At 34.1% G+C, this 27,874-nt stretch overlaps 5 protein-coding genes across 7 annotated transcripts; 2 read left to right on the forward strand and 3 right to left on the reverse strand.

Annotated features, from left to right (window-relative positions):
* Positions 1–339: 339 nt before the first annotated feature.
* On the reverse strand, positions 340–22,280 carry LOC123669460 (nuclear fragile X mental retardation-interacting protein 1). Of its 2 annotated transcripts, XM_045603065.1 has the most exons (4): positions 22,260–22,280; positions 2,812–3,010; positions 1,596–1,863; positions 340–1,171 (listed from the first exon to the last, which is right to left on the reverse strand). In XM_045603065.1, exons 2-4 carry the CDS (start codon positions 3,001–3,003, stop codon positions 348–350), a joined length of 1,284 nt encoding a protein of 427 aa, XP_045459021.1. In that variant the 5' UTR covers positions 3,004–3,010; positions 22,260–22,280; the 3' UTR covers positions 340–347. The 2 variants fall into 2 exon arrangements, with proteins under 2 accessions (XP_045459021.1, XP_045459020.1); XM_045603064.1 differs by lacking the exon at positions 22,260–22,280 and having other exon boundaries at positions 2,812–3,341.
* Positions 5,020–5,508, reverse strand: LOC123667463. Its single transcript, XM_045601361.1, has one exon. It carries the CDS (start codon positions 5,506–5,508, stop codon positions 5,020–5,022), a length of 489 nt encoding a protein of 162 aa, XP_045457317.1.
* On the forward strand, positions 6,218–10,757 carry LOC123669463 (chromatin complexes subunit BAP18-like). 2 transcript variants are annotated; one of them, XM_045603068.1, is made up of 6 exons: positions 6,218–6,236; positions 8,384–8,433; positions 8,514–8,605; positions 8,938–8,961; positions 9,653–9,731; positions 10,420–10,757. In XM_045603068.1, the coding sequence occupies exons 2-6, from the start codon at positions 8,413–8,415 to the stop codon at positions 10,525–10,527; spliced, it is 324 nt and encodes a 107-aa protein (XP_045459024.1). In that variant the 5' UTR covers positions 6,218–6,236; positions 8,384–8,412; the 3' UTR covers positions 10,528–10,757. The 2 variants fall into 2 exon arrangements, with proteins under 2 accessions (XP_045459024.1, XP_045459025.1); XM_045603069.1 differs by lacking the exons at positions 6,218–6,236; positions 8,938–8,961 and having other exon boundaries at positions 8,102–8,433.
* LOC123669462 (probable RNA methyltransferase CG11342) lies at positions 10,548–11,542 on the reverse strand. The gene has a single exon (XM_045603067.1). The coding sequence runs from the start codon at positions 11,323–11,325 to the stop codon at positions 10,606–10,608; it is 720 nt and encodes a 239-aa protein (XP_045459023.1). The 5' UTR covers positions 11,326–11,542; the 3' UTR covers positions 10,548–10,605.
* LOC123669461 lies at positions 21,109–22,671 on the forward strand. The gene is made up of 4 exons (XM_045603066.1): positions 21,109–21,381; positions 21,458–21,650; positions 21,722–21,941; positions 22,208–22,671. Exons 1-4 carry the CDS (start codon positions 21,109–21,111, stop codon positions 22,296–22,298), a joined length of 777 nt encoding a protein of 258 aa, XP_045459022.1. The 3' UTR covers positions 22,299–22,671.
* Positions 22,672–27,874: the final 5,203 nt, after the last annotated feature.

Here is a 27,874-nt window from a genome sequence, read left to right on the forward strand (position 1 = left end):
ATCCCAAGTGTGGTACCTACAGTTAGGGAAACCAGGATCTGATAATAGAATCCCAGAGAAATCGAGGGAAATCCTCGAAAATCGTATTGACGACTAGTGATTTTGTTAATTTTTTCGTCTACTTACTTTGTACTTGTCGATGTAATTGAAGTTGGTTTTTTTTTTCGTTTGCGAGCAAACACAATTTTTAATTTTTTGTTACTTTCTGTCAAACAGTATAGGTTATAAATTAGTTAGGAGATTCTAAGAATAAACTTTTATGTTTAAAAATATTTATTTATTAGGATATTGTTTTATAAAGAAAAGAAACTATATTTAATATATATATATTTTAATATTAATATTTGTTAGTTTTTATCAAAATAATTATTTTTCACGACATGTCTTATACATTGCAAAATAACATTTCTTTCATGTTGAATTTCTTTATGTAATAACTTTTCTAGAAGTGTAGATGGTAATTTTCTTTTCAATTTTACAACTCTATGTCTGCTTTTTAATTTGTCATGTCTTTGAAGTCGTTCGTTTTTCGATTGTAAGCATTTTGTTGATTTTAAGTCATCGTTCGTAATAGGTTCAATTTTGGTGATACTTTGTTCCTCAGGTCCACTTTCGTTGTCACTCTCATTATGGCAGGATGAATTATTTTCAGGTTTTGAGACTTCTGCTTTTTTATTACTTAATTTTTCACATTTTATACCAATACTTACATCATTATTGATATCTAGATTTATTTTACGATTTTCTGCAGTTACACCATCTAACTTTTTTGACAATTTAATAGTTGCTTGTTTAGTGTTCTCTTCCATGTCTTCTTCATCAGTAGACTCGTAATTACATATCAATGATGTTAAAGCTCCGCAAACAATTGGTTTTGAAACTATTTCTACTTCTTTTATTTCTGTTTTAACATCATTATCATCTTCATCTTCTTCTATTAAAACATTGAATTCTTCTGGTGTGTCACTGTTTATACTATCATCAATCACTAAATCTTGAATACCTCTGAATGGTTGCAGTTTTCTAGTTTCTTCTTTAGGTGGAACTGTTTGATCCGTTTTATTCTTCACTGGCCTTTTGTTAATAGGCAGTTGTGAGTTTATTTTCTTATTATTAAATGATTTGTTGTGTTTGTAATGATTTAGGGTTTTCTGTCTTTTATTTTGAAAGCCTGGAATTAAATTACGTAAATTTGATAATGATTTCTGAACACTATAACCAAATTTAACATAAAACATCGGTTGAAATTTGGAATTGTTTAGCACGAATTTAAGAACGAAAAGGGGTGAGGGAGTCCCCCACTCAACCCCATACCACTCGCAATACAAGGTGTTGTCTTTAGGCAATGAACTATTCTTGAAAAAAAAAAGAAAACCCACCTAACCTAGCCTAACCTCAAAATTGGAACATTCTTCTGCATAATTTAGTTTCGTGACGTCTCTTAAATTGTTGCCAAACGATTCTAAATCCAACCCGAAATTAGGACAAAATCTAAAATAAAATTAAGTTAATTTTAATATGTTTTTAATGAAGCAAGAAAGAATTCAATAAGGAGAAAAATAAATCATCAAATAAGGAGAAATTTTCTTACATACCAAGTTTGTCATTATTCAATCCCCGTCTGTCACGTTTTAATCCCATTTTTTCACCTCGTTTAATTTTCTCTTTTATTTCAGCTTGTTTTTTTTCTATATTTTCTTTGGTAGGATATCTCTTTTTTCGTTCATCTCTCCATTTTTTAATTTCTTCTGGGTTATCTAATTTACCAATACGCTTATATAAACCAGTAGCATGTTGCATTTGGATATGTTTTGTAATTACTTTCGGATGGGCTACAAATTGGCACCCATCTATGTTACATTTCTAAAAGGAATAAAATATTAACACAATCATAACATAAAATAAATATTGAAAAACTTAAATTCTAAATACACTCAATTTAAGTCGGCAGTGACTTTTCGTCGGATGCATAGGTGGCACGGAGCGTGGCATCATTTTGCACATTTTTAGCACATGTACACAAGTACGTCCTCGTCATTGAAAATATTCAAATACTAAATGTTATATAATTAAATGACGCCACGTTGGCGCAACGGTCACAGCCATGGATTGTACTGGTTGCGGTTTCGATACCCGCACATGACAAACATTTGTACTGGCCATACAGGTTTTAGCCTTGGTCTACCTCGGAGAGCACGTTAAGTCGTCGGTCCCGGTTGTTATCATGTACACCTGATAGCGATTGTTACTCATAGTAGGGAATATATCGCCAACCTGCATTGGAGTAGCGTTGTGGATTAAGCTCTAATCCTTTTCCTACATGGAAAAAGAGGCCTATGCCCAGTGGTGGGGTATTACAGGCAGAAGTGTTAAATAAATAAAAGCATTATACATAAAATTAAATTAATGTTGAAACTTCTTTAAGACGTCGTGGGTGTCTTTTATACATTGTTTTAAGTTCTTAACTGCATTATTAGGTGCCTCCCTCTTCATAAAACAATGTACGTTTTAAATAATTTTTCTCACTTCTCTATGTAAAACCATTTCATAGTTTAAAAATTTAGTGCGCAATAGTATTTTAAGTCGACGTCGAAGTGTCAAACGAATACCACACCGGTATTTGAATATTTTCAATGATGAGGGTGAATTACCCGTATGCATGTACTAAAAACGTGAACGTGAAAATGATCCTGTGCACCGTACTCCATGCACCCGTCCTTGCGCAAAAACGGACAAAATTGATCGCGTCCCCGTGGCCGTTCCAACCGTGCATCGGACGAAAAATCACTACCACTTAAGACTTCTGCTTACCTGATGTTGCAGTTTATGCTTTTCTAAAAGATCACTGGTCATAAATCCTTTGTCACATGTTTCACACCAATAGTTTTCACTTCCTAGTGATGCTTGAGACGACCAAGGGGACCCATAGTAATTATTTTTATTCATATTATGGCCTTGTGGCCGAAAGTTTCGTTGCCATGGTATAGGTTGTGTATGTCCCATGTTATATCTATTTTGCGTAAAAGTATTCATGGCGTTTATTTCTCACACTATTCGAATGACAGTTAGTTCAAGTTTAAGACGAAAATGTTGATTATATACAAATGTTAAATCATAAAAAATATATCACGTTCTACATTTCATATACGTATTACTTAATAACCAATTAATGATTTCACTGATTGAAATATTAGCAATTTAAAATGACACACTAAATAATAAGCTCTTAATTGTTCCTTTTATACATTTTAATTTGGTCAAAGAGTATAAATATAAAAGTAATTTTGGCTGTCACATCACCACATGATTTAGTTTACTACAAGAAGACAAAACACAGCTTGTCAACTGTCAGTGTCAAATACTCGATACCCTTGCAGTGCTACCAACTCTTGGAAGTCTCTTGCAGTCAAAAGGGTCTGCATATTCTGCTCGTCTGGATTCCAGGCCATTCAGGCATTGCAGGCAATGAGACAGTAGATTCGTGTGCTAAAGCTGCAATCCAAACTGGTATCCTTGATCACTACAAAAACTCCTGCCAAGACCTTCGTTCCCTAGCCAAAATCCATATGGACAAGTCCTGGAATTTATCTTGGAGTTCATCAAAATTGGTAAAGGGTAAATTTTACTCAAATATACAATCAGACATCCCAAGACGCCCTTGGTTTTCTCTTCATAGACATGCTCGTCGTTGGGTAACATCTAGCATATGTCGCTTACGTCTTGGCCATGCGTGTACACCTGTTCATCTGGCCAAAATCAGAGTTCGTGACCACTCATTGTGTGAATGTGGCCTTGACGAAGGCACGGTTTCCCATATCCTTTTTTCCTGTCCCAAACTCATCCGTCCTATATACGACATCCTTCCCCATGATATTCCCCGCCCTATAAATGTTCAATGTTTGTTAATGTTGGTGTTTAGTCCCTATTGTAGATTTTTGTGTAAATATTTTGAAATAAATAAAATTAAGTTGTAAATAAATCATGTGTCTGTCCTAGTGTAATTATTTTGTAATAGTTTAGTTACTAACAGCTGTAGTCTTAGTTTAACATTAAATGTTTGTGTTGTTTTAGGTTATGGTGTAACAATGAAAGTCTGACTATTTTGCCTGTTTTCAAAATTAAATAGAGACTGTTATCTCTACTGCACCGACCAATTAATCTCCTTCGTGTGTTCTCCACTCTACGTGACATTGGCGGAATCAACCGTGCTACTTTGGCACAACTGAAAGCCATTAAACCAATCAATCAATCAATCAACTCTTGGAAGTAGATTTCTATAATACTCGGTCAAAAACCTTATTGTTTAATTAAATTAAACCTTAATGTATAATTCTCTTAAAAAATAAAATTGCTTAAAAAATAAAATTATTAAAAAAAACTATTTAGAATTCATTTACATTCGGCTACATTGTAAAATGATTGTAAACCTATTAATACAACAAAACCGGTAATAATGGTAAAAATTTGACATTTGACATATCACCAGACATGGGTTGCTATCCATTTACTAACACTCTGCATTATACTGCGCAACACTGACAAAAACTGACATTAACATGTGTAAGAGCGTTAAATCAAACAGTATAGTGTCAGAAACAACACTAGACGGCATTTTTTATCGGCCTTACTTAAAAAAAAGTAATTTATTATTGCATATACTCGTCAAAAGATAAGCTTGTTTTTTAAGAAATCTTGTTTTTTTTTTAAAACGCAGATTAAATCCCTAACGGATGCCTCCAGCCCGGGGGAGCTCGAGGGTATGTACACTTCGCACGGACTAAAACCTCGACACGCCTGGGCAGAATCAAGGGGAAGCGGTTGCACTTCCGCGATCCCGCTAGCGGTTGCCTTTACCGTCCCCGTCCCCGAACCCCGTCACGATTAGTAACTCCTAAGAGGCTCTCTCGAGCACAAAGGTCGCCTCTCTTCTGAGGACCATGCAATGAGGACGATACACTCCCCGATCTATCAACCACTGGTCCGGCGTTACGGCGGCAGATTGGCCCGATAGGCCCTCCGTCACCGACCGTGCCTTCCACGACGGATCGGGAGCGAGTTTGGGTTTTGTTCTCGCTCCCGTTCTGCCGCTTCCTTCTGCAGCATTATAGATTTGCAGTAGGAGAAAACTGCAATCCATTTTTCCTCACTGTCAACCTTAACCCTAAGTAAAGCCGACAGCGTGAGGTTCGGTGCAACAACTGCCGATAAAACGGCGCACTTCACATTCCACGCTGGACAGTTCACGTGTGTGTGCTCCGCCGTGTTCTCAGCTCCGACGTAACAGTGACGGCATGCCGCAGCACTCCACCTCCCCAGCATTTGGCACAGGTAGCGGCCGAAGCAGCCGTGTCCAGTCAAAATTTGTGCCAAGTGAAAGAACACCACACCGCAGCCACTCCACCGTCCACTCCACTCCTCCATCGCACGACTTCTTGCGGAACAAGGTTCCTCTCTCAGGTACGCCTCCATCGTGCGCCAGAAGACCGTTGCGAAGACTTCGGCTTCCATTTCCTACGGAGGGTTACTGGCGAGAAGGCACAATGCGGTGTAAAACAAAGTGCAGAACGCTCGTGCGGCTCGCAGAGCGATAGTACGCTGCGGCTATCGCGGCAACATGGCACATTACTGGCGCAGAGTGCGTCCGCCCAAATCGGTGTATCTTAGAACGCCATCGAGCGCACAACTCCGACGTAAAGGCGCCTAGATTTGCTGCTGAGCCCTTCAAGGTTCGGCAGGAGACGTCCAAGTGCCTCAGCAGTGGCTAGAAGCTTCAGAGCTAGCCGCCGGATGTTTCATCGAACTTTCATCGACTGTCTAGAACGATTTACAGGTACTTCATCATCGACTCAATGGTGATAGAAGTACCTCCAATAACTATAGACGTTCCAGATCGTGGAGCACCTGTGAGCCCGTGGAAGGGTAGGACCTAGGTTTTCTCTAACGCTACGTCCAACCCAAGCGCCCGAACTCTGGCCACTACTTGGGACACACCGGCTATGGCAAGGCGGTTCGTCTCGCGGTAAAATAGGAAAAACAGGCACGCCAAGACAAGAAATAGAGACACATGAGGGGTTACTTGGAACACTAAAGTTTGTTAAGGATTCATTTTTAATTATTTAGTGCTTACGGTCACTCAGGGTAACTTTGATTGACAAGGGTAACTTTGACAGTCAACTCGTAAATTATTTTCTATTTTTGACGTGGTCAACATTTAGTGCTCCCGCAGACATACAATTGTAAGTTGGCCGACTAAATCGCAGAGTATACTAATAGGTGTAGTGACATATGGAAGCCCGCACATCTTCTCCAACTAAATTGTCCAACTAATTATTTGGATACCGATCGGATCAGAATCGAAAGTCACTTCCGATCGACGTACAATTAAAAAGTTGTCCAACTGTTCGTTAGCACGGGCACCTTATACAAGCTCGCTGACTATCCAAATTAGTTGGTCAGTCGCACGGCAAGATCAAAGACGTCGTCGACGACGTCTGCGTCCCGATCAGTTGTTGCAAACAAAAAAGTAGAAGAACTTATAGATGAACCTTAATTTAAAAAAAATAGCATGTTTTAGAAATAAAAAAGGACATGGGTTTCAAAAGTCCGTGGATATATATTAATTTTATTTAAAAAAAATTATTTCTTTAACGACTATAGCGAGTCGGAAAGGTGTGTCCTGTTTGATTATTGCTGGCCCAATTAGATATACGAGTTCATCAAAAGACGAAATACTCATTCAATAGTATGAAAAAAAAAATATCTGGATAACATCTGAATATAGAATGCAATGTACGATGCTTCCCATATTCTAATCTATTACTTAATATAGGGTGCACTTCTTTTTTGTTTTTGTCTTCTTTTTATTATTAGAGCAATTAGAGCGCTTTTTTTTCCTAATAATTTGAGAGTATAAAAACCAACCTGAGAGCACATATTAAATTAACTCATGTCGTCTTATATTTAACATCGTCAAAGTTAGATTGACTGTATTTAATAATGATTTATTTTGAATGCCTTTTTATTTTCTTTTAAAGTGCATTTTAATAGATATAAAGGAAATACATAGTTAATAATTAGTTTTAGACTCCGAAATTACAAACAACAAACGAAAAAGTACGAAAAGTTTAACCAAGAGGCTAAAAATATTGCATTTGAAAACTGTGAAACCACAAAAAATACACGCAATGAAATTATTAAAAAAATCTACCGTATATATCTATCCTTATATACATCCGACCTCCGACCTATCTTACATCTGTAGAGTACAATCTATACTAATATTATAAAGCCGAAGAGTTTGTTTGTTTGTTTGAACGCGCTAATCTCAGAAACTACTGGTCCGGTTTGAAAATTTTTTTTACTGTTAGATAGCCAATTTATCGAGGAAGGTTATAGGCTATATTTCATCACGCTCAAACGAGCGGAGCATCAATGAATAATGTTTTAAAATCGGAGGCTCTTTTTTCCTTTTGAGAGCTTCCGCTGCGTGCGCTGTGAAAACAGTTAAAGTTTCGCAAAAATCATGTACGACAGAATTGATCCTTTTTAAAAGTTCTAAAAAAAGTCCGCGACAGCATATATCTATCTTTTAAGGCTGGCTCACTATAACCTTTTTTATTCTAACCAAGTTTGTTTCAAAATAATGCATTATTTGCGAAGATGTTTTTATAAATGTGATATTAATCCTTATCTAAATAAATACGTTATTCATCACAAGTATTTAATTTGAAACTAAATAGCCTTTTACATAATTCGATTTCAATGAGTATTCCAGAAGATATCGCAGTTTTAAAATAACATCGCAGCAAAATAATGATCAAGTATTGCGTGTGCCTCTGTTCCACGTGGACGAAGTCGCGCGCAGACACTAGTATATAATATATATGAAGATGTGAGATTGTCAGACTGCATTAATTACCGTATCAACTAAATTTTGTTTTAAATTTTTCTGTTTTCAGTTCTCCCTGGTTTAGGTATGAATGGGAACAATCTATATTTAGTTAAAAAAATGTAAAAGAATATAATATTTTATAGTTTTTATCATCATAGTAAAATTTATGCAGGCCGAAAATATCGAAATTATGCCTTTTAACCCCATTTTACGGTACCTATCGAACAGTGTACCTTATTGATGTTTGACAGTGTCGTTTACGACACTTTCGTTGGTGGAAAGCGTTTTATCACTTATTTCGAATACTGTATACAAAGGTCTAGATACCAGGCCATAAACTCAAAAAAAAAAAAAAAAATTGAAAATTAAACAAAAACAAACAATTATGCAGACAATAAATTATTCTTTTGAATAAAGTGAATTCAAAAAAATTTAAGTAATTATTATATGAAATTTGTTTCCTTTCGATATATTTATAAGATTGATTTTCAGAGTACACGAGAATATAGTGCGCATTTAAAATGAATAGTTCGGCTGCGAAGGTACTAATTGTAAAATAAAATAGTATTAATTAAGAGTTTTGCGAACAGTAATATTATAATTATGTTATCATACATTTCAGGTTGGCGAGATATTTACTGAAGCCGGTGCAGCGTTTAATAAACTAGCAGAAATGACGATGATGTTGCATCCCATGACCGAACAGCAGTCAAGGTTTGTACCATTTTTTGCAATATATAGTAAATATATTGGTAAGTCTCTAAAATAAGGGCCGTCGAATGATCTAAGCTCAAAATTTGACCACTTATCGACATACTTTCGTTACAAAAAAAAAAATAACCATAACCTATTTAACTTCAAAATGACGGCTCTTAATCTAGAGGATAGCTAATATATTTACGTAATAAATCGCGGTAATTATGTACATCGCCGGCAAGAAATTTATGGGGTTGGGGGGGAAAGGGGGTGGGAGGGAGTGTGGGTTTTTCACACACACCCCCCCCCCCCCCCGGATAACTATTTTTGTGTAAACCCCGTTGTTACAGAGATATCGTGGTTGAAGTTTTGAGGTTCAATTTTTAAATCGAAAAAAATTAACCTAAGAATAACGTTTGGCTCTGGCGCTGCGGGAAGTGCAGCCCTTCTGCCCTTGCGTACGAAAGCTTTCGCATGGCGGGCGAGAGCTGCCATCCCTCCGCCCCCACGGCTTGAAAAAACACTCTAGGGGTAGGGTAGACCAAGACCACGTGAACAGTGGGGTGTTCCGATTCGGTTTTGGGTATTTTTCGAATTTCTATACCTATATTCTAGCATGCAATGTTACTAATTTTATTAGAATATTATGTCTGACGCGTTATTTTGTTTAAAAGTGTCTATTTGTCATTCGTTAAAGGTCAGTTCGTATCATATTTTGATCTTGCAATAAAGATCGTTTTTACATAAATTTGTTCAAAAATAATGCGTGATAGTCGCAGAACGGAGCATGAGTACACTTCCCGCAGCACCAGAATCAAGGTAGAGTCAGAAATAATAAAAATTTAACCTCCCATAAATTAATCTACCTGTGATGTAGATAATAGCCTAAGTCGCAATTTGATATAATTATTTTACATAGTAATCTAGGTATTGAATATATTTTAAAATATCATACGAATACATGATTATATATAATGGAAGACATTTCTTCTAAAATTACATACAATCACAATATTTTATTTTGCATAAAGTATTTTCAATAACATGATAATTTAACATTTCCAGCTCACAGGCAAAAACACCAGTTAAAAGAAAAATTCAAGAAGATCGCACAGGTTCAATGAGTAATAGTAACTCAGGTCAGGTAAGTTGATTTGAATTGAACTGGTTTTATAGGTAATATAGAAGCTGAAGGGCTTTGTTATGTTGTTAGTTCTTGGACGAACTGTAACTTAAAAGAGCAACTGTCAGTTTTTTCTGGTTTTCCACATCAGAATCTATGGTGTGAATACAAAAAAAGTGATTATAAAAAAAAAGGTTTAAAAAAAACAGACATACAGAAACAAATGTGCTGTTTATTTAATAAGACACCTTTTAAAAAATAAAAATGATTAATAATCTTAATATTTTTAGAGATATTTGTTATTTGGATAAAAGTCTAGTTGTACCTTTAAGCGCTTTTCCTATATTCAATATTTTGATTAAGCTCCAACCCTTCTTGTACATAGAGACTATTAACTCTTCTGCTTTTAAATTTTAAGATAGACATTAAGTTGGCTTTATGATAGAAATATATTAAGGCTTTCTTATTATTTCACATCTACAAAACAATACAGATGAGTATATTCTATATTATATAGAACTGGTTGCAGATTTAGTTAGCTAACTTTAAAAATTATTTAATTATTTGCATGATAAAAGGTTAAAATTTGTGTTGAATTGTTACTTATGCATAACCTATATTTTATATACATAGGAGAGTGGAATATAAAATTATTTTTAGTTGAAATTTTTCTGAATATAGAAATTTTCTTGTGTATATTTTTTTTAAGGTTACGCTTAATATGTTAAATGCTTCGGAGACTGAAATGGATGTTGAAGGACTTGGCAGTGACGTCAAATTAGAATTTGAATCAAGCACAGAAGAGGTTGCAACATAAATATAAAAAAAACAACAAACCAAACATTATTATTTTTATTTTAAGTGAAAAATTGTACATAACGAAGGTAAACTGTGATCATTCTTTTATGAAGTAACTTTGTATTATTCTATTCCATGAGGAAGGAGATGATTCATAAACTTTTACGTATGTGTCATCAGTTAAAATATCTTCAATTACTTTGTCGACATCATCTCTAACTTGTAAAGAATTAAATAATTCAAAACATTTACCAGATCTTTTCATTCGTCTCTGTGCATTTTTATAACATTTCCATGGTTGTGGCTCTATGATGACACATCTGGAATTTACCTTGATAAATTTTAAAAGGCTTTGTAAACCTAAATCACCATTGTTAATATGTATCCACATTGTTACCGAAAAACAGAATACTATGTCAAACTTATCCTTATTTTCGTTTTGTATGTAGTCTTTTATTAATTTACAACCTATTTCTGTTGTTATATCTGATGTAGCAAACGATATATTTCTATTAGTGTTTCTTTCCTGTGCTCTCTCTATTAAAGTGGGGTCTATGTCAATGGCTAAAATTTTTATTTCCGAAGTAGGATAAATGTTTTTCAAGTAAACATATAATTCCTCTGTTAGTTCTCCACTGTTACAGCCTATGTCTAAGCAATGTATTTGTTCACTGTCTGTTGGTGGAAACATTTTAGGATGTAATTTTTTAATTCTTTCTTTTGAGGTGTGAAAAGAGTAATAGTTAATAAAATTGCCAAATCTAGCTGCACCAGGATTATCACCACTAAATGATAGATCTTCTATGTTAAGTGGCATTTTAATATTTTTGTTATATTAATACCGTTTTCAAAAAGTATGAAAAATATATTTACATGAAAGTTTCCAAGTTTGTTTCACACGGCAGGTGTGTAACGTATGATTATAAATAAGTATAATAAATCAAAGATGATTGATTCATTAAGACGTCTTTTTTACGAAATGTAAAGTTGACAACGACGTAAACGTCAAACGTGTCATCTTTGAAGAATTCGTCCGTGTTACTAGCTACACTAGTTAGAAATAATAGTGGTGTGGGCTTAACAAATAAATAATACCGTAGAGTGGCGTTAATAGGCATGATTTCTAAGTTCGCACAATAAATTTTTAATACTCGCTGATAATAGAAGCAATAATTAAGTATTTCCTATTTTCTGCCGTCCTCGTCTAACGAGTGGCATTGCGCGATAGCTGTCTTTCACATTATCTTTGATATCTAGCATTTTTAATTGTATATTCCGTTTTTTTGGAAGAGTCTTATTTAGTAAACAAACCCCTGTCAATCGTAATTCATGTTTTTTCCGCATTTATCACTCACTTTCACAACACATTAGCTTACGGTCACATGTAAAACTCCATTTACTATTTATTTCACTAAAACAAATATCAATTTATCATTTTAAACACATAAAAATTATTAAAATACGGATTTCGAGCGTACAGATAATTAATATTTTCGAAAATGACGAATGATTTTTTTATGACGCAAATAGGGATGTGGTCATAACATTTTTAGAGGTGAATAAGTATAAGAGAATGAACAGCATGAGCGATAAAATGGACCGTGTTTTTTACTTATATTTTAAATTTTCACGAATCATAATTTGTTAGTAAGTTATAAAACAATGTTACCGTAAAGCGATTTGTTATTATGTTTAAGATTTTTTTTTTTTAATTTATGTTGAGCATAAAATATGCTGACAAAATATTATAAATGTCAATATTTTATAGTAGTATTTATTGTAAAGGTTTTATTTTATATTATGAATACTTCTGAATATCAATTTCACTCTGAACATTTTTAACGCTATCCAATATAATATAAAAGTATAGCACGTAGCATTGCCATAAAAGTTTATTGTAGTTCACAGGAAAATTTTGTGGGACTTTAGTATGAGACTTAGGATTACCCAATGAGAGCTACGTGAGCAACAGTGTTATCAATCCTTTTGTTTACATGTTATAGAGAGTGTGTTGCCTTATATTTATAGTGAATACAAATAATGTGACAATAATACTAATAGGGTCGACTTTTTTTTCTAGACACAGGCGGCCCTATTTTGTTGTAAATTTTATTTTTGCGGTCTTTTTTACCGACCATTTTACATAAACAAAATATAAATTTGTTGCCTTTTATGCTCGATGCTCGATTAATTTTTATTTTTATTTTTTTCGTAATTCTGTATCTCTACTAATTCTTAGCAAAAATATTCAATATATTATTAGGTTTTGAAATAATTTTAGCATATGTTAGCGTTAAATATTTGAACACTAGCTGACCCGGCGAACTTCGTATAGCCTAACACAAAATTTATCGTATGTTATTAAAGTTCAAATTGACTTTTAAGTATTATCACAAATCTTTTATATGGGAGTATAGAAAAGTGTTGTTTTTAGAATTTTTCAGGAAATTTAAAAATTTTTTTTTTTGAATTCTTCTCTCCGTAAGAACCATCCTCGTACTTCAAGGAATATTTTAAAAAAAGAATTAGCGAAATCGGTCCAACCGTTCTCGAGTTTTGCGCTTAGCAACACATTCAGCGATTCATTTTTATATTATAGATAAAATGGATTTTATATTCGTCTATGGCTTATTAATATTGTTCATTCATTTGCTCTTTGTGTCACTTTACTATACTTACAATATTACTCTATTTTCTGTGGTCGGAAGTTCGCCATATTTGTTTACTATTTAGGACTATTCCAAAAAAATAGAATATATAGTAATACTTATTTGTAGTAATTTTCTTACAGGCATATCATAACATAAAAAAATGAAACTTAAGTTTGATATAAAACATGAATATACATCATGAACGTAAAAATACAACAAATTATTACGTGTTTACAACTGGCTCCTAAGTACTAACGGCCGAATGGGCTTCAGCACCCATGGCTTTTCATATTTTCTATATGCATTGCTGTGATGTAAATAATGTAATGATTTTGGAGTGGCTTGGGTGATCTTAAGCTAATACAAAAACGCGATAGCCTTGAGCTACAAATGCAATTAAATATCTCAAATATCCTAGCAAATTAATTGTGCTACATTCTCCTTTTCCTGTTTCAAGGCCGAGTAAGATAACACCACACACCATCACAGCAACAACATATTTGGCAAAACAGTTCAACGATTTAGGAGCCAAGTTCATAATCTTACTATCGATTAACGCCCACTAATCGCTGTCCTTTTAGAGATAGGTATTTTGTTGTAAGATTTGTAACATTTACTTCACCGCTATTCGGAAAACTGATATAATATTTATTTCCTATATTATGAGCCTATTACGCTGGCTGTGGAACTATTTGACAGATATATTATTTCTTTTCATCATCCTATTCTACTATTAGTACATATTTATGAAATATTTCTGTTAACAAGTACCTACGAATTACGTTATAGTTTCTTAATTGAGGAGAAACAGGTCCTAATGGCCAATTCTGACTCCTGCTGTTAAAACCTACTCGTAACTTATGCGCAGGATATAATTTATCCACAACCAGTAAAACCGGCCCTATGTAAAATTATAACTATCCGCTATGTTTACTGAAGACTACTCTGGTGTAATGGTACGTGTGCCGTGTCGGCGACGTCTAAACACCGACGGTCGCGGGTACGATTCCCGCTGCTAGTGGATATTTGTTTATTCATATATTTATCTCCGGTCTGGTTGGTCTTTGTGGTTTTCCCCAACGTGCCTAGGAGAGTACGTTAAGCCGTCGGTCCCGGTTATTAATATGTACACCTGATATATCCGCCAACTTCGCGCTTCATTTCCACCTCAAGATGACAACAAACTAAAATTCCGTATATACCACAGCCATAAACTATAGTGAATTCTTTACGATTAAAGTTAAAAAGCTATGCAATGCTCTTCCATAGGATACGTCAAGCTCAGTCGTTTAACATTTTTAAGTATATATATATATATATATTTCGTGTCACGGAAGTAGTTTAGGAGTTTATCGCTACATACATATGTATAGCGATAAACTCTGAAAGTACTGAAAAAATTTTAATGACATTTTATAAGCATATTGTTTTCTAATGTTTACGCGAATTTTACTCATTTAAATGAAACAAACTTTTTCGGATTTTATCGCGGTTTATTAACTTTTTTGATTCCCGACGTTTCGGATACTTTACAGCAACCATGGTCACGGAAGGACTGAGGCAAAGAGTAAAATAACTTGCTTATACAAGACTGAGGTGTCAGACGTCCTAACGTTACAAAGTTATTCGAAACCACCCGACATACATCAATCCGAAAAAGTTGTTTCATTTAAATGATTTTATAAGCATCTGTAATATGGTCCAACTTTAGGGTAGTTTATATCTCAATTATTGATTTCAATATTTGTTATTGCAAATTAAATGTTTATTATACGATTTTAGTGTGTATTTATCTGCTAGTTCTATAAAATCCTAATAGATGGCGGTTTGACATCTAAGTTGCATAGATATCCGGTAGATGGCTTCGTATTTCTATTTCTAGATTATAGATGGAAATAATTTACTTATATTTTCATGCTTATAATATACTAGCTGACCCGGCGAACTTCGTATCGCCTAATACAAACTTTATCGTATGGTATTAAAGTTCAAATTGACTTTTAAGTATTATCACAAATCTTTTGTATGGGAGTATAGAAAAGTGTTGTTTTTAGACTTTTTCAGGCAATTTAGAAAATTTTTTTTTAGAATTTTTCTCTCCGTAAGAACCATCCCCGTACTTCAAGGAATATTTAAAAAAAAGAATTAGCGAAATCGGTCCAACCGTTCTCGAGTTTTGCGCTTAGCAACACATTCAGCAACTCATTTTTATATTATAGATTTGACCAATCATATCATGAATTTAGAAAATATTAATTTTATTGTATCAAAACATTGGTTCAATCTATTATATTTACTGAGCCACAGCAATGCGCGGCTGGGTCAGCTAGTATATGTATATATATATATATATATCTTCTATGTATTAATACGTGAAGCAAAAACTATGTTCCCCTTAATTGACGAAAACTGCGCGGACGAAGGAGTATGAAATTTTGCACACTTAGTTTATATAGAGAACGAGTGCAGAATGCTAATATTTTTTTGAAATTATGCATAAAAAATACATTAAAATTATATATATGTATGTATGTTTGTGCTTATATGTATATGTACATGTGTTTAAGTAAATACATTTACACGTTTATATCATAATTTGTACACCTACACCGACACAATACCATCTCCTTTGCGCCTAGGTTGCCTGGAAGCAGTGGCGTAGCCAGGTAACCAAAGGCCCTAGGGCAAAATATAAACGAGACGATTTAAAATCGTTTGTTCCGTATTCGTCGCAGTCCGAATTCGACATACTCCCGAATTGTCGTAATATAGTCGACCGACTCCGTAATAAACTTTAAAACCAGATACAAATTGTAACTTATCTTAGTGAACAAATTAAAACTATTTTATAAAATTGTGTTTGCTCGCAAACGAAAAAAAACCGACTTCAATTATATCGACGAGTAGTACAACGTAGATCGACGAAAAAATAGTCAAGTAACTGCGCGTTATCAAAGATTACTCAAAAAGTAGTTATCAGATCTCAATAAAATTTATATGTGACCACATGACAAACATCAGCTTTCGATTAAATTAAAAATTATTAAAATCGGTACCCAGTAAAAAGTTATTACGGATTTTCTAGAAGTTCTCTCGATTTCTCTGGGATCCCATCATCAGATCCTGGTTTCCTTATCATGGTACTAAATTAGGGATATCTTCTTTCCAACAAAAAAAGAATTATCAAAATCGGTACACCCCGTAAAAAGTTATTGCTGATTTTCAAGAATTCCCATCAATTTCTCTGGGATCCCATCATCAGATCCTGGTTTCCTTATCATGGTACTAAACTTGGGATATCTCCTTTCCAACAAAAAAAGAATTATCAAAATCGGTATATCCAGTAAAAAGTTATGCGGCATAATACAACGTAGGTCGACGAAAAAAGCGTCAAGTAAAAACGCATTATTAGATATAGCTCGAAAAGTAGTTGTTAGATCTCAAATAAATTGAAATGGGACCAATTGGCACACACCACCTTTCGATTAAAAGAAAATTTATCGAAATCGGTCTACCTGGTCAAAAGTTCTGATGTAACATACATAAAAAAAATACAGTCGAATTGAGAACGTCCTCCTTTTTTGGAAGTCGGTTAAAAATAATAGAAAATATCTACCCGTTACCGTTCAAAACAGTACAGTACAGTCCTGTAACAGACACACAGACAGCGGAGGTACGTTAATATGATCCCGTCGAGCAGCCGTTTAGTCGGTCAGTCAGTTAGTTCAGTCTATTGCAGTCCACTGCTGGACATAGGCATCCACAAGTCATGTGTTTGACCATAGACACCACGCTGGGCAGGCGGGTTGGTGACCGCAGGGCTGGCTTTGTCGCACCGAAGACGCTGCTGCCCGTGTTCGACTTGTATATTACAAAGCCAGCAGTTGGATTGTGGTCTCGCCATCGGTCGGCTTTTTTTAATTGCGGAATTGGAATTGCGGAATCTTCGAAGTGAAGACTCGACGAAGCCTGCCAAACGCCGCCCAGCTCAACCGAATCCTCCTATCGGCCTCCTTCTTGAAGTTGTTACGGCACAGTTGGATTGTATTGCCTAGGTAAACATAATCCTGAAGAACTTCAAGAAGGGTTAAAGCGTTAAAGAGTCTCGCCAAGACTTTTAGGGCAGGTCACCCTTCGGTTTTAAGTAGCTTAGTCGTAAGTCCGTCACCCCCCGGGGCCCTCCCATTTTTAGGCTAACCGAGCGCCGCACTAATCTCACGTACTTCAATATCCGGGATGTCTTCCGAATAATGGCGTGATAATGATGCATGTGGATCTTCAGTGTCCCAAGTCTCAGGCTTGCGGGCGCTCGACGAGTACAGCTATTCATAAAATGTCTCGACCTCTTCTCGGATCTGAGGGTGAGAGCAAACGGTTCTGCCTTCCGCTGTTTTAAGCTTCCCGAGAAGGTTTCTACCCAAGGGACTTTGGAAAACTTTTAACTCCCTATTCGGCTCGATAAAAGTAGTAATATCCCTCGTATTTGAGCAGCGTAGGTCTCGGCGTACAAGTTTCCGTATCCTCTTGGAGAGAGCCTTCTTTCAAACAAAGATATTCGAGACTTGTTGGGAATTCCTCTGTAATATTTCAGATAAGTTTCCATTATTAACTTCTCGTTCATTGAATCTGGTTTATTTATATTCCGAATATGGGAGAAATTTTCATTAGTTCAATTTATAGTTTGTAAATCAGAGTTCGAAGGGCCTCCTGAGTTTGGGGGCCCCGGGGCACTACCCCGCCATGCTTCCTTTGTAGCTACGCCACTTCCTGGAAGAGATCGCTTTCCAGCGATAAGGCCGCCCTTTGAACCTTATGATATTTTGTTAAAATCAATTTGATCTGTATTATTTCTGTTTTAGTGTACAATAAAGTGTATTGTTATGTTATTAAATCACTAAAAAAACATTACACACACTACAGTCAATCGGGGTAACTTTGACAGATCATTACTATATATGTTTAGCTAACTTTGACAATATTAAATATGAGGCACGAGAGTTGATTTAATATGTGCTCTCAGGTTTGTTTTCATACTCTCAAGTTATTTAACGTCTATAAAAATCATAATATGTATCAAAAACTGGCAATTTTGTTGTGTGTCAAAGTTATAACCACTTTCTGGGTAACTTTGATACAGATGAGATTTTAAGATAGACATATTAAAGGTTTTCCTTTTTCTTTTTTAGGGTTGATGGCTTTCAATAGTGCCAAATGAGTACAGATGATTCCGCCAATGTCACGTAGAAAATATTAAAGGGTGTATAATGTTTTTACATATCTTGATAGTAGAAAAATTTTGGAGTTATCTAAAAAGTTTACCACTGAAAAAAATACAAAAATTGCGCACGGAACTTTTAGCTAAGTTTTTGACATTAACTTCGTTTGAAAGCTTCTTTTTTTTAGAGTTGATTAACGAAGTTTGTTAAATAAACAAATTTTATAAATTTAATTGTACGCACTAAACGTGGACCACGTAAAAAATAAAAAATAATTTTGTGATTTGACTGTCAAAGTTACCTTATCAATCAAAGTTGCCCCGAGTATTGTATTTGACATGATACATACACACACACACACACACACACACACACACACACACACACACGAGCGCGCATATATACTCTTTTGTTTAATGTTCAAATTCCACTGGGCTTACTACACTCGCGTGCAACTGAATCGACTCAAGCCCTATATTGGTATAAAAGTTCGATTTTTAGGAAAATGGCTTATCCGATTTTCTTATTTTTTTTGTTTGAAAGCCTAATCTTTTCTCTTAAAAAATGCTATCCTAATGATAAAAATCGGTTGAGTGTTTATTGATAAAATTTAATTTGACAGAAATGCATAAAAAATGAAGAAAATAGAAAAAAACAAAATAATGAATAAAAAAATGATTTTTGATAAAAGTAAAGAAAATTTAAATTTTCAATACTTTGTATTGCCTCCACTAGCTTTTATAACGGCTTGCATGCGATTTTTCATTGATTTTATCAATTTTTTGATAAAATCTTGAGGCATCATATTCCATTCTTCCTCCAGCGCAGTTTTGAGCTCGACGACGCTTGATGGAACCGTATCTCTAGCTTGCACCCTCCGTTTGAGCTCGTCAACCTCGAACCAGAACCAAGCGCGTTACCGACCCAATCCCCAATCCCCCCAAGAGCTCTGGTCATCTTACTCACCAACAGGAACTCAACACTGCTTGAAAACAGTATTATTTTGCTGTGATCTTCTGTAAGGTCGAGGTTCTACCCCAGTCGGGCTGCTCCATATTTTGAGCAGGAAATTCCTGCTGTGCCCTACCTCAGTTAAACCTAATCTAACCTAACCTACACTGTATTATGTCTTGATGTAAATTGAAGTATTTATTGTAAATATATTTACTTTTCTATCATAATAATACAGAATCAGAGTAATCTGTGAAATTTTGCAAAAACCAAATAAACTAATGATCAAGGTCTTGAAGAAGTATGGTCGATCATAAATCCTAACAAGCTACTAGAGGGCGCTGCTACATATAAGTTGCAAACAATAGTTTTGCATATGCATATAGCTATGTAGACAATGCCTTATAAAGGACTCAAAAAAAAAAATTTACTGTTGAGTTTTTAAAGCAAATATGTGATGTTTGTGTAATGGAAATAACTATATATTTCCTAGTAAATAATGAAATCTTAGTTAGTGATACTGCATATTTTCAATAACGTAGCAAACGTTAAAGCCTCTTTTGAATTCACATTTGTTATCATTTACTAACAAATCAATTACATAGTTTACGTGGTTAGTTAAAATCTCAACTATCCTTCATTTGTGTGATGAAGTCCCTTTTTTTCAAATGCCAAAAGTGCATTTATAGTTTTTATTATTTATATAGCTATATATATAACAGCTATATTATGAAGCTAAAGTTTAATCATCTCTGTAATATTTTATCTTTTCGTGAATTTAGTAACTAGTTTTTCAGAAGGTTTTTGTCACTTTATAAAATGGAATGAAAATTTTAAAGAAATAAAAAGAAAATATTGAGCTGGGAAGAAATGGTTTTGCCGTTGCAACAAAATCGGCATTTCGTATCGTCCGTCGTCCTCTTAGTAAGTAACAATTATTGATAGAATTTTATATCTAAAGTTTTGTTTTCGTTCATTTTTTTTTAACTTTCAAACATAATATTCAAAGAAAATTTCCAACACATTACAAACTAACGATATATGTACTAACATTAGAATAACGCGGTTATGTATATCAAATAAGTTAGCTTAAAAGTATCCTTAGATAAGGTTACTAAAACGTTAAAAAGTAAACTACCAATTCGTTCATTTAAAGTAAATTTAATAATTTTATAACATATCCGTTTGTCATAACAAACACAATTTTGTTCGATACGGTTCGATACGACTCTTACTTTCCTTAATTGTATATATCCGCAGTTCCTTATGTTGTACATCCTCATCCACGCTATGCACTTGCGTGGTCAATGTCTCCTGCGCAAATCGACCTTGCACCCTCTACACGCGGTATTAAAGGTAAATTTACTTCAATTACACATTGCAAATGCAATAGAGCTGAAACCGGTCGTCCGTGAGTGAAACGTGGGACTATAACGTCCTCATGGAGCACGCGAAGACATCTGCATTACTGTTTTTTTTTGTGTGCACATATAAATCTGAAACACGCATCCAAAGTAGTAACGTACATACGTCTCGCTTTTTACTGTGCATTTTATCGGAGAAATTGCCTTGGAAAATTGTTCTTCATCATTTCAAGTTCAGTTACGTAAGTGGTCGGGCAGGAGAATTGGTGCGGAATGGCGGATGTTTGGTGGTGTTAGTCGGTGAAGCGGCGCGCCGTTATAAGCTGGCATCGTTTTCCTCGCCCATCAGTCGACGCTAAGCCACCCTCACATACGTTAATTTACTTTTTTTAGTGTAGTGTGCTAAATTAACAGAAACATGTGCGCTTCATATCGGATTGCCGGTTTATTAATTATATGTGTGGTCGTCGTCTCTGGAAATGTTCACGGATCCCGAAGATCACGAAGAATGGATATAGAAGATTATGAACAAAATGAAATAAATAGTGGTAGAGCTGACGAAGGTTCTTGGTGGCCATCCGCAGAATTTAACATTTTACGAAAAGTTTACGACGATTGCAGTGCGCAGAAACATTTAACAACGTGCCTTAAAGGCAAAGCGCTAACCGCTTTAACAAGAGCAATTGAGCAGGTGAACTGGTGTTTTTAGTGTTGATTTTGTGTAGTTTGTGAAATGGTTTGTGTAATTATTTTGTTGTGTTGTACAGGAGAGCGTACAGCTCGCCGATGGACTGACCCTGGTTAAACAAGCCGACGCTCCAAGTTCTGTAGCAGAACCTCGCTTCCTCCCCGGAATGTCGATGGAAGACAAGCTCGATACTATGCTACGCACTAGGTTCGAGCAGTTATTAAGCACGCATACGATCTCAATGGATCTCGTGGAAGAAGGAAGAGGCAGAGGTGTGTTTGTCAATTAAAAATATTTTTCTTCTAATTTTATGTTTATTAATTTAATTATTTATCTCATACAGGCAAAAAAGTGCTCCCATACCTGCTACTCGGTATTTTCACGACCGTAAGCATCGTCGGAGGAATAGCTTTGAAGACTTTAGCTGCTATTGCCGGTAAAGCGTTGATTGCAAGTAAGGTCGCCCTAACGATCGCCGGTATCATCGCCCTTAAGAAATTGTTCAGTCACGATGGTGCGACCGGTGAAACTACTTTCCAAGTCCATGCAGATGGCCACCATAGGTAATTAAGATTTGTAAACAGATACATTACGCAAATATTCAAGATAAACATTAATATTTTAAGAAAAGATATACTTTTTATGAATCTATTCAACGGAAGTTAAAGTCACCCCTCGATTTATTTCGTATTCTCATTCTAATTCGCTTAATAATAAATTTTAATAATAAATTTCGTATTTCGCATTCTTATTTTAAAGCGTATTTTTTTTTCTTTTGTAGTTTTTATTTTTAATTCTCAATCTTTTAATTCTAGTCTTTAATTCGAAGGCGGAACTTATATGTGGTGAGGCCAGCGAGGTCGGGCGCCATTGATCCTTACCGTTACTACGCGGAGCAGCAAGCGAGCGCGAGTGCGTAGACGCGAGGATGCTGAGATAACTTCGACACGCCCGCTTCGCCACGACCCTGCGCAGAAAACCATACAAAATAACCTCAAACCAAAGTATCGTCCAACTACTGGACAATCTATTTAGATTAATCCTTTGTCTATCTCCTCCTTAATCTCTGTCAGTTATTTATTTAACATAATTTATTTAATCGTGACTACGGTTCTAGGTATATTTAATTATAAAATAAATTATTTAAGGATAAAATAAAAAATGATAATACATAATGCGGTTTCATTTTTACTTATGTACTATTAGGAGAAGAGTAAGTATTAAGCTATTTTTTGTCATATAAAATGTGTTACATTACATTTGAATGAAATAAAGTTTTTTATACAAATTTAATACGTTTATAAATAAAATGGAATTGGAAATTATTAATCAATATGTTAAATAGTCGTTAATTATATAGATACACTGATTCGCTTTCTTTATACGCTCTAGCAGATAGGAGTTTAGAAATATGCTGAGATTTTCCACTTATATTAATGCGCTGGCTACGAGCGTGGAAAGTAGAAAGTCTTTATCGACTCACTGAACATGCACGCTTAGAATGTACTGTTAGAATGCCTAGATGGCTCTAGTATTTTTAACTCTGCAGACATAATTAATTTAAAAAATAACACAAGCGGAATGTTCTACCTACTTACAGAATCATTGATTGCATTAGCATCAATGTTCCGATAAACAAACAAATAACCAAGTATCTCTATTGAGGAGGGCAGTGATAATGCCGCGGAGTGTGGTATGGCGTTTGTTCGGCTGCGGAAGGTCAGCTCGTTGATTAGTCGGGCCCCGGCTAAAGGCCGACCACATTGCGCGTTTGTGCGCCCGAACGCTGTTTATAATGCAGATATGTGTTTGCCCAATCGCTGCACGCTACGTTGGCTATATGGCATAGTTAATGCGGCTCGAGTCTCTTTGCATACGCAAATATAGGGCGGGCGGTGCAGCTCTGATTAAGCGGTACCATGGTGGTGATGTTGGCTTTATTTCTGTTTTAGGAGCAACGTTACACTTAATTACTTATCCACATTTTAGCGTATTTTGGACTTTACTTTCGTAGAACATAGACGTTTTTTTTTGCAAATTAAAAACGTTCGTCAACTGATTTTACATACTTGTTTCCATTATTTTATATTGTTCGTCGTTAAGGAGATACATCAACTTCGATAAATTTATGAGAAAAACTTGAATAATATATTATATTGAAATGGGAATATGTTGTTTTGGGTGCTTGTGCTTGTCGGGTCCACGGGGAATTAATGTGACTGGTGCATTAGCCTATATCACTTATTTCTCTTGCTTAGGTGCCTGTCAATGGACGCCTTCAATACTTAATGGCCTACGTCTCAAATTAGACTGTCATGGTCTATATATATATATATATATACTCGTATGCAGGTAGGTACATAATTGTATGGATGCTTTTATCAATTACTATTGAATTGAACAGACCGATGTCCACAAATGAACTCTACTGTATGGAGCATTAGAAGAAACTTTAGTCTATACTTTTAGTATGTATATAATAATATTTCACCCTATTATTGAAAATATTATTATATTACGATTCGTGAGATTACAAGATTCGTTCATTCGTCATAAATGGGAAAAGATATAGTTTTAGTAAGACTGTTTAAAAAAAAATTTTAACATATTTTTAACATCGACCGACGACCGACATATTTTTGATATACTACTTTTATTAAAGGTTGCCTGGAAGAGATCGCTATAAGCGATAAAGTCGCTTTTGCATAAATTATTTGTTTCTGTATCTAATCGTTCTAAAATGTATCTTCTTTTTTGTGTGTGCAACAAAGTTTAATAAATAAATAAAGAAAATAAATTTAAGATGTAATATCGTTATACAAATGACACTGTTATATGAAATAAAACCTTTATGATCTCAATAATAGATTTTTAAACCTTTATATATTTTCTAGGTAAAAATAATGCCACAAATAATCAGTAATAGATACTTATAGGCAGGTATTTACCTGTCTATAAGTATGCCATGTTTATATAATAACTATATCAGCATAGTATATACGTACATATGTACCTTAATCTTAATATATATAAATCTCGTGTCACAATGTTTGTCCTCAATGGACTCCTAAACTACTTAACCGATTTTAGTCAAATTTGCACACCGTGTGCAGTTTGATCCAACTTAAAAGATAGGCTATATTTTATTTTGATATATTATGTTATTATTATATTTCAGAAAAAAATAAGGTGATACGAAGTTCGCCAGGTCAGCTAGTACTTATATATATTTACACGTAAACGATTTATGCGATAGTGTTCAAAAAAGGTAAAGGAAACTTTCATCTTTATAATATTAGTGCGATACGGAATAACATCGAAAATGTGATGTATTTTTCGTATATAGATAAGTACATAACATATGAGGCTGCGGGCGTCAGTCGTAGAGCGAAGTTACTTTACGGGTGAATGGTCAAAGTATCTGACATAAACCTATTTTGTTCTCTTCTTATATTGGATGTACGTTCCCTTCTTCAGCCACCGCGCCGCCGACCGTTGTCCTTTGAAACAGGGCTGCCTGAAAAATAAATACCGTCATTTAAATGTATCATCTTTAAATACCATAATATGTATATGAGCTTAATTAATATTTAGGAAATATGATAATATATACTACAAAAACAACTTTAAATAAATAATTTAACACAAATTATTTTTTGTATCTAAAATAAATTTCGTAATTGTCCTTGCTCGCAAACGAAAAAAAAAACCGACTACGTTTACATCGACAAGTAATACAACGTAAGTAGACAAAAAATAGTCAAGTAAACGCGCGTTATCAAAGGTAACTTAAAAATTAGTCATCAGATCTCAATCAAATTTTAATGGGACTACAAGGACAAGCAAGCATCAGCTTTCGATCAAAACAAGAATAATCAAAATCGGTATATCTAGTGATAAGTGATGCGGTATAACACAACGTAGGTCGTTGAAAAAAAATTAGTAAATACGCATAGATATAACTCGAAAAGTACTTGTTAAATCTCATTATTTAAATTTAAACCACATAACACGCATTTTCGATTAAAACAAAAATCATCAAAATCGGTCCACCCAGTCAAAAGTTCTCACGTTACATTTACATACATAAAAATTAAAAAACAATACAATCGAATTGAGAACATCCTCCTTTTTTTGAAGGCGGTTAAAAAGAGCAAATAATGAAAATTTTCGCAAAAATATTTGAAAGATTCCGTCTTTTTTCACTGTGATAAACTTATAGATGGATGATAATGGCGTGTAAACAATGTTAAGAGAGAAATCTTGATTTGCACTGATATTATTTTATTCAAATTGAATAAGTACTAAGTATTGTGGGAATGAAGCAGGTCATCTTAGATTTTCCATTCCCCTAGTTGTTACACCGTTAAAAGAAGGAAAGTGTAACATAATAATATCCACATAAACTTTCTGAAAACTCACTTTAAACAAGATTGAATTACTGATTGGAAAAGTTTACCATCCGAACCGTAAGCAGATAATATTATTGCGGAATTCGTAACGCTTTTTGCCTTTACTTTTACAGTACATATATACGTATATGTACTAATCGTTTGTTATATTTGATATGACAGTTTATTAGAATTAGTATTAAGAGGTATATCTATGTTTAAGTTATACATAGAACTTAAACTTGTCGTAATAAGTAACATTTAATAAAATAAATTGTTGATTATTAGCAAAATGATACTAACATGATTTGCGTGTTCAGCCCTGCGTTTAGGCGGGCAGTGAGGAAGTTTTGTTGGGAATTATGTTGGTACGTGCCAAAGCCATTATTGCTGCGAGAAAAGTTCATCAATTTCATTTCTATCTCCGTACACGTCCAACGTTCTCGCCCCGTGTTTTTATTATTAATTTTCTTTTATTGTCAATATATAAAACGATACAAAATAATATATGTAGACATATATGAATGAAACACATTTCAATCAAAATTCTATTAATTAAAAATTATTTACCAACATCAACTTTTGTTTAGGTAACGTAATTTTTAGTTATTAGGTTAAATAATTTTAAAATAATTCATTGTTGTCAGGTTTCATTATTCATTACACTAGCGTAAATATTCCATATTTCAAAATAGTGTATAAAACAATATGATAATATGAAAATATAATTAATTAGTAAAAATTATCAATTGGATCGGTGTATGTTTGAGATGTTATCATGAAAAAAGGCACAGTGAAAGTAAGTAGACACTCACACGACTGTCCGTGGAAATAGAATTATTGCGAAGTGCATTTCGAATTGAATAACAAGTGGTCTCCCACTTTCTAGTTTTCACTTCAGAGACATTTAGAAATGTTGGGAAGATTGCATACGTTGCAGTAAGTGACTGTTTTCACGATAATTCTTTAAATGTTTCAATAAATATTAATATGAATCGATATGATATCAAATCGATTTTATAACGTGTCAGAGTTCTTTTTTTCTATTTAAAGTTAATGTATTTTAAAGTTATTAAAATGGTTTTTAAAATTAATTAACATTTGTATATAATATCATCCTTAATTACAAATTACTCATTTATTTAAAAGAAAAACTATTATACTAGATTAAAGGGTAATAAATATAAGTTGTTCAACACTATTTTGAAATATTGAACAAAGTAATAATGTCAGAGGTAGCAAAATAGCATAATTATACCATTTGTGCTGATTTCACTGATTTTCAGCGGTCGCAGCTGCGGTTTGTGTACTAAAATTAGGATGCAGGTAGAACGTGGTTCAACTAGTTGATTGCCCGATTAGATAATACATACTATTTGCTTTAAGGCATTGTTTTGTTTGTCAGATTCTATTTCTATTCAATTTCTAATTCATGTCTTATTAAGTTTTATAAAGGACTGTTTTGAATACTTAAGTTGACGAAAAAAAAAATATTTACAGGCATGCAACGGATATGAAAATTAGGATACAGATATTTGTGATACAGATATTTGAATAATATTTTATCGGTTACGGTTTCGGATATTATATACACTACAAGTTTTTTCATTACAATTTTGACTGTCGAGTTAAGATCCAGTAATAGAATGAAGGACGCACGCAACTTAGCTTTGTTTAAGTAGGAAAACATAAAAAAAGCATAACATATGTTGTTAAGAATTCATCCCTATCCGAAATTATCCGAAATTTTTGTTTTGGCTTCAGTTATATTCGTATAATATTAAGTGTACTATAGTCTATCATAAGTGTATATAGTTATCCGTAAGGCAGGTAGCGAGTCATTCGCAATACAAGTGTCACTGGGAAGACTCGGTGATAAATTGTAACAAAGATTATAGAAATAATATGATTTTTATTTATTTATTTAAACAAAAATATAGTGAGATTGAAAAAAAATAGGATATATTAGGATAGATTTTTATTTTGAATATTCGAGCTCCGTAACGTCCCTAATTATTTAGTAAACAATTTATATTCCATATATCTATATGTAATTGTGATATAAATTATCTTAGATGTTAGTATATTTTTTCAATTATTTTTCA

Source organism: Melitaea cinxia, chromosome 3, assembly GCF_905220565.1.
Source record: "Melitaea cinxia chromosome 3, ilMelCinx1.1, whole genome shotgun sequence".
In the NCBI taxonomy this organism is placed as follows: Eukaryota; Metazoa; Arthropoda; class Insecta; order Lepidoptera; family Nymphalidae; genus Melitaea; species Melitaea cinxia.

Excerpts from the sequence above, each read along its gene's own strand:
- LOC123669460 (XM_045603064.1), bottom strand. The coding sequence starts at position 3,033 with ATGAATACTTTTACGCAAAATAGATATAACATGGGACATACACAACCT. Across the intron at positions 1,864-2,811 it reads AGCATAAACTGCAACATCAG|AAATGTAACATAGATGGGTG; the intron begins GTAAGCAGAAGT and ends TATTCCTTTTAG. Across the intron at positions 1,172-1,595 it reads ATTGAATAATGACAAACTTG|GCTTTCAAAATAAAAGACAG; the intron begins GTATGTAAGAAA and ends ATTTAATTCCAG.
- LOC123667463 (XM_045601361.1), bottom strand. The coding sequence starts at position 5,508 with ATGGAAGCCGAAGTCTTCGCAACGGTCTTCTGGCGCACGATGGAGGCG.
- LOC123669463 (XM_045603068.1), top strand. The coding sequence starts at position 8,413 with ATGAATAGTTCGGCTGCGAAG. Across the intron at positions 8,606-8,937 it reads ATGACCGAACAGCAGTCAAG|AGATATCGTGGTTGAAGTTT; the intron begins GTTTGTACCATT and ends CCGTTGTTACAG. Across the intron at positions 8,962-9,652 it reads ATCGTGGTTGAAGTTTTGAG|CTCACAGGCAAAAACACCAG; the intron begins GTTCAATTTTTA and ends TAACATTTCCAG.
- LOC123669462 (XM_045603067.1), bottom strand. The coding sequence starts at position 11,325 with ATGCCACTTAACATAGAAGATCTATCATTTAGTGGTGATAATCCTGGT.
- LOC123669461 (XM_045603066.1), top strand. The coding sequence starts at position 21,109 with ATGTGCGCTTCATATCGGATTGCCGGTTTATTAATTATATGTGTGGTC. Across the intron at positions 21,651-21,721 it reads GGAAGAAGGAAGAGGCAGAG|GCAAAAAAGTGCTCCCATAC; the intron begins GTGTGTTTGTCA and ends TATCTCATACAG. Across the intron at positions 21,942-22,207 it reads CATGCAGATGGCCACCATAG|GCGGAACTTATATGTGGTGA; the intron begins GTAATTAAGATT and ends TTTAATTCGAAG.